General features: G+C 45.3%; 1 protein-coding gene across 1 annotated transcript in view; it reads left to right on the top strand.

The window, feature by feature from the left end:
* The window catches only part of TIMELESS (timeless circadian clock), a 23,363-nt gene continuing 17,501 nt past the window's right edge, over positions 1 to 5,862 (top strand). The window contains exons 1-12 of the mRNA XM_006859437.1: positions 1 to 97; positions 357 to 510; positions 634 to 748; positions 842 to 904; positions 1,178 to 1,279; positions 1,452 to 1,607; positions 1,846 to 1,979; positions 2,172 to 2,259; positions 2,538 to 2,714; positions 3,048 to 3,265; positions 3,469 to 3,572; positions 3,715 to 3,884. Of these exons, the coding sequence (XP_006859499.1) occupies positions 1 to 97; positions 357 to 510; positions 634 to 748; positions 842 to 904; positions 1,178 to 1,279; positions 1,452 to 1,607; positions 1,846 to 1,979; positions 2,172 to 2,259; positions 2,538 to 2,714; positions 3,048 to 3,265; positions 3,469 to 3,572; positions 3,715 to 3,884 (1,578 nt within the window). The remainder of the gene's footprint in view (positions 98 to 356; positions 511 to 633; positions 749 to 841; positions 905 to 1,177; positions 1,280 to 1,451; positions 1,608 to 1,845; positions 1,980 to 2,171; positions 2,260 to 2,537; positions 2,715 to 3,047; positions 3,266 to 3,468; positions 3,573 to 3,714; positions 3,885 to 5,862) is intronic.

Here is a 5,862-nt window from a genome sequence, read left to right as displayed (position 1 = left end):
ATGGACTTGTACATGATGAATTGTGAACTTCTAGCTACGTGTAGTGCCCTTGGCTACTTGGAGGGAGACACTTACCACAAAGAACCAGATTGCTTAGGTGAGTATTTTATTAGAAACGGGTTTTTTATTTTGTTTTATAACTTTTTATTGTGAATTGAGTGAAGGTTTACAGATAAGGTCACCAGTTTTACATTCATCAAACTTTGTTTCATCTCAAGGAAACACGCTTAAAAAAAATGTTTCACTTCAGTTGAGGTGGTCTGTTGAATTGCTCAAGCCATGGGTATGAAAAGTACATGGACCTGGGCAGAGCTGCTTGCAGGATGCCATGTAATTGTCTTCTTCTGTCCCTGAAGAGAGTGTGAAGGACTTGATTCGCTATTTGAGGCATGAGGATGAGACTCGAGATGTGCGACAGCAGCTGGGGGCAGCTCAGATCCTGCAAAGTGACCTTCTGCCCATCCTTACCCACCACCGCCAGGACAAGCCTCTATTTGATGCTGTTATCAGGTTGAGTCCCTAGCCTTTTCAGTATGAGTGTGTGCCAGCTGTTTGTGTTCACACTGGTAGGTTTTGGTGTTTGTGCTTGGTGAGGAAGCTATATAACTTCTGGCACTTCTCTTGTTTCTGCAGGCTGATGGTGAACTTGACACAGCCAGCCTTGCTCTGTTTTGGAAGTATACCCAAAGAGCCCAACTTCCGGCATCATTTTCTGCAGGTGCTAACTTACCTGCAGTCCTACAAAGAGGTGAGGCTTTCCTGCAGAGTCCCTGAAGCAGGGTTTCGAGGAGTATGAGAGGAGTGCATAGGCTCTACTTAGAATCCATTCCCTTTTTCATAGGCTTTTGCCAGTGAGAAGGCTTTTGGAGTTGTCAGTGAAACCTTGTATGAACTGCTGCAGCTGGTGAGTGACTCTCCACTGTGTTATATTCCATGGGCCAGTTAGCACTTTGTACCTTCTAGCAGAGCCCCAACCTGTACATTATAAGGAGATGCTGAATTTAGAGATAGGATTCTAGTCTTTGGGGGCATAGTAGTCTAGTCTAGAGCTTCTGTCTACCTCAGGGCTGCTTGAACACTTTCTTTTTCTTCTTAATCCTAATACTTCTCTGTGCCCTACTCCTCCAGCCAGGGTAGATATCACCTGCCTTCCTCTAACTCCTCTTCTTGTCACCAGGGCTGGGAGGAACGGCAGGAAGAGGACAACTTACTGATTGAGCGGATCCTAATGCTGGTCAGAAATATTCTCCATGTTCCCGCTGACCCTGATCAGGATAAGGTAAGAACCATAGATAATCTGAATTCTGTGCTTATTGGGCTTAGGTGCCTCTCTATCTTCTGACAAGGTGAGGGGAAGAACCTAAGTCACGGAATAAATGAAAGGGAAAATATCAAGGCAGGACAGTAGAACTGAATGACCTCCCTTTCTCCCCTCACCACTCACTGCTCAGAGTATTGATGATGATGCCAGTGTCCATGACCAACTCCTCTGGGCAATCCACCTCAGTGGCCTGGATGATCTCCTCCTCTTCCTGGCCAGCTCACCTGCTGAACAGCAATGGAGCTTACACGTGCTAGAGATCATCTCTCTTATGTTCCGTGATCAGGTGAGACCCTGGTCTGTTGCCCCAGCCCCCTTCACCAGTATACTGTTCTGCTATGCTGCCAGAATTGTTCTTGTAATAAGAGCTAAATTATTTGGGGTACCTACAGGTATAGTAGCCATACCATGACAGTGGTTTCCTATCAGTGGTCCTGCTTTGTTCACTCTCCATCAACAGTGTAGTAGACTGAGGATAAGGAATGATCATCCTTTTGCATCTTCTCAACTTTTTGCAAATCTAGAACCCTGAGCAGCTGGCAGGAGTAGGGCAGGGACACTTAGCTCAGGAGCGGAGCACAGATGTGGCAGAACTGGAGGTATTGCGCCAGCGAGAGATGGCAGAAAAGAAGACTCGAACCCTTCAGCGAAGCAACAGGTGAGTGGAAGAGAGTTGCTTTACCCATGCTCCCATTTCTACACTGGCATGCCGAAGGGCCAAATTCCCTAAGACAGTGTGACTGGATAATATTTTACAATTATAATATGTTCTTATGTGCTGATGAAAAAAGGAACGGGATAAAACTTCCAGAGAATTGAGAAATCACCCTGAACTTTTTTTTTTCTTCAGGCATTCTCGATTTGGGGGCTCCTATGTTGTCCAGGGACTAAAATCCATTGGGGAAAGGGACGTCATCTTTCACAAAAGTCTTCACAATGTGAGTGTACTCACATTTGAGTGGGAACATTGTGGAGTTGAAGGACCTAAGAAGGGCAAGCTTCTCTGAAGTTAAGGCTTCTATGTATTGGAGACAGTAAGAGAAATAGAGCCTTTGGCATTAGCCATGTTGTCCTTGCTTGTATCTTTGCTTAGTACCAAACAGAGAATCTTTTAAACGTTTCTTCTGAGAGCATTGTAGCACAAGTTATCTGGGAAGAGATTTAAGGGGAGGGTGGTGGCTTAGAGTAATTCTAATCCCCCAACCCACATCCCCAGCTCCAAAACTACAGTTCAGATATGGGAAAGCAGCGGCGAAGGGTGCCTAAACGTCGCCAGGCTGCCCGGGAGCTGTCCACTCAGCGCCGCTCTGCCCTCAATGTGCGCCTCTTCCTCAGAGACTTCTGCTCTGAGTTCCTGGAGAACTGTTATAACCGGCTCATGGGCTCAGTAAAGGTAAGAGCCTTGGATGGATGTGAGCTATGTGGAGAGGAGAATAGGGAGGTGATGGGACCAGTGGTAGATAAAAAGGTCAGCCTGGAGAGGAGCTCGTGAGATGCTGACCCTGGTATGCGGACTAGTTGGTGGGAAAGATGTAAAGGCCCTGAGAAATGGTGGCGCTGTCAGGAGGGAATGTGTTATTGGCATGACAAAAAAGGCTCTGAAGAAATTGCCCCAAAGGCAGGAGAAGGAAATATGGAGAGATCTGAGGTGACTCAAGAGAGGTAGAAATTGTGGATCCTAGAGCCCTGAGGTCATGAGATGGCGTTTTTTTTCCTTGGATGTTAGGATCACTTGCTTCGGGAGAAAGCTCAACAGCATGATGAGACTTACTACATGTGGGCCTTGGCTTTCTTCATGGCCTTTAACCGAGCTGCAGCCTTCCGGCCAGGCCTAGTTACTGAAACTCTCAGCGTCCGCACCTTCCACTTCATTGAGCAAAACCTCACTAACTACTATGAAATGATGTTGACTGACCGCAAGGAAGCCTCATCCTGGGCACGCCGGTGAGTGGAAATCTTGGCCAGATTCTGAATGCCTGAGCTCTGCATGATATGTTTTCCCTGTTTCAGGCTTGAAATGATCAAGCTGGGTAGGCAGGGACTGGGTGGATCATTCTGTTGTGGGTGGAGTTGTTTTTCAGGACAGTGCTGTTTCCATTGCCAGTACCCTACACTCTCCTCCTTCACCCCTTTCCTTTACCTTGCAGGATGCACCTGGCTCTGAAGGCCTATCAAGAACTGCTGGCCACGGTGAATGAGATGGACATGTCTGCAGATGAGGCTGTGAGGGAGAGCAGCCGCATCATTAAGAGTGAGGCCCTGGCCTGGCCTCTGGTCCCCACCTTCCCCATCTCTTGACCAGAATCTATCTCTCTTTCCAAGTTCATTTCTCTCTCCTTCTCCCAAAACTTTCCAGACAAATCGTTTCATTTCTTTCTCTTTCCCTTTTCTAGACAACATTTTCTATATGATGGAATACCGGGAACTATTTCTAGCACTCTTCCGAAAGTTTGATGAGAGATGCCAGCCCCGCTCCTACCTTCGTGACCTGGTGGAAACGACCCACCTTTTCCTCAAGATGCTGGAGCGATTTTGTCAGAGCCGGGGGAACCTGGTGGTGCAGGTAATAGGCAGCCTCAGGATGTGGAAAAGCTGTAGGGAAGAGTAAAAGATGGGGGCTCTTTTCCTCACATTTTCTGTAGTTGAACCTCATCGGTTAGAACTACTGTGCACTAAGGAGTCAAAATGTTGGTTCATGTTGCCAATGCAAGTCTACCATAGTTTTCTTCTCATACTAGCTTAATCCCTGATTTACTGTAGGTATCCTAATTCACTCGACAAAGATAATTGAATACCTATTATGTGCCAAGCACATAGACCCTGGGAATCTGTAATTTTAGAGTTTACAGTTAGCTGTAATATGAAGGGGCTTCAAAAAGTTTGTGGAAAGATAGAATTGAAAGATGAGTCCCTTGTATTTCCTAGTTACACACTTCTTCAGCATTGCAGAGACGTGGAAAGAGCCTTAAGGTCAGGAGCTCTGGCCTCAAGTCCTGACTAGTGACTGGTAGAATCAACTCAAGCTGCTCATATCAGTCTCTAGATCCCTAAAACTGGAATCATAATGTCTTTTCTGTTAAAGATTGTACCATGAGTGTAAAATGAAATCATGGACAAGATAAAAACCTTAAGAAATTTATATTCAGGAGACAGCGAGGATTTTGCTTTGTGGAAGTAAAAAACAGGTTTCTTACCAGAACCTTCTCATAATTCTATTTAGTCCAGCTTAAACCCCTGTCAAAACTTGACTTGAAAGTGGTACTGCAAAAAATAAAGCACCAAACCATCCATCCTCCAGCACGCACTACTCAGCTGGATTTGATAATTCATTGCAGTGGCCAGACACAGGACTCAGACAACATACTCACAGTTATAATGTTTATCATGGAAGGTAAGAGATTATATTGTTGTAAAGGGTTTCCGTGGAGTGGCTGGTGAGCTTGAACTGCCAACCTTGTGGTTCAAACCGACCTTGTAGTACATAAACCCACAGGCCACACCAGGACTCCAACAGGTTATATTACAGAATCATAAAATGCTTAAGGCACAGCTCTTCTAGTCAGGACAGCTTCTTCCCAGCCATGCCCACAGGCAGGCCTCTCTCTGGTCATTGGCCTCAGCCACTGGCCCCTTGATTCTGCGTTGCTCCAGTAATGTTACAAAGCTCTTGGGGGCTGCTGATAAATGCCCACAGGGCAGATCACTACACCCTAAGGCTGAACCTGAAGGCACTTGGCTCTAGCTCCTTGGGTCAACAACCCTAATTTCCCCTATTAAGTGCCTGGAGGCACCTTACTCTGTAAGCAACCTCCTGCCCAGAGTCACTCAGCTTTACTTGGCTTGTGGTCTGCTTTTTGGTTTTGCTGCTATTGCTTCTCTGTCATTCCTCTAGTGTCACAGCTTTCTGGCCCTGGGCCAAGGAGGTTTGTTGCACAGGTAGGGATCTTGGGATCCAAAGGACATATTCCACTCTTGGCTCTTCTTTGATGCTAGTGAGATTCCCCCACACCTTTCCTGTTTCTGAGATGGCTCATTTTATACACGTTGGAGTTCCAGGTTTTCACAATTACAGTTATCCCTGTTACCTAATCACAGTTGACTCACATAATACTATTAGCATCTTCTCCCTCCTTATCTTACCCAGACCCATCAGGGCAAAAACGTTTGGTTGAAGTTACAGAGACTAAGGTTAGAAGAGACATATTAAATAATTCACTACATCACAGGTCCCAATGAGATTTTTGTTAAAAGATATTTATATACTCAGCTCTACTGAGTGTAAAAGCAGAAAACTCACTGCCATAGATTCAATTTGGACTCATAACAACCCTACAGGACAGAGTAGAACTGCCCATAGAGTTTTCAAGGCTGTACTTTTTATGGAATTTGCATTTTCCAAATTCTAAATTCAAATTGAAACTAAGAAAATGAAAATAAGTCTTTGAGAGCCAAAGTATGACCTTGAATTTATCCCACCTGAATTTAGAGATCATCTGAAGAACAGATTTGATGCATTAAACACTAAAGACCAAAGACCCAAA

The sequence above is a fragment of the Chrysochloris asiatica genome, unplaced genomic scaffold, assembly GCF_000296735.1.
Source record: "Chrysochloris asiatica unplaced genomic scaffold, ChrAsi1.0 scaffold00033, whole genome shotgun sequence".
Lineage (NCBI taxonomy): Eukaryota > Metazoa > Chordata > Mammalia > Afrosoricida > Chrysochloridae > Chrysochloris > Chrysochloris asiatica.
The sequence above is the reverse complement of the archived record's forward strand: the minus strand, read 5'-3'. Positions and strand labels throughout refer to the sequence as shown.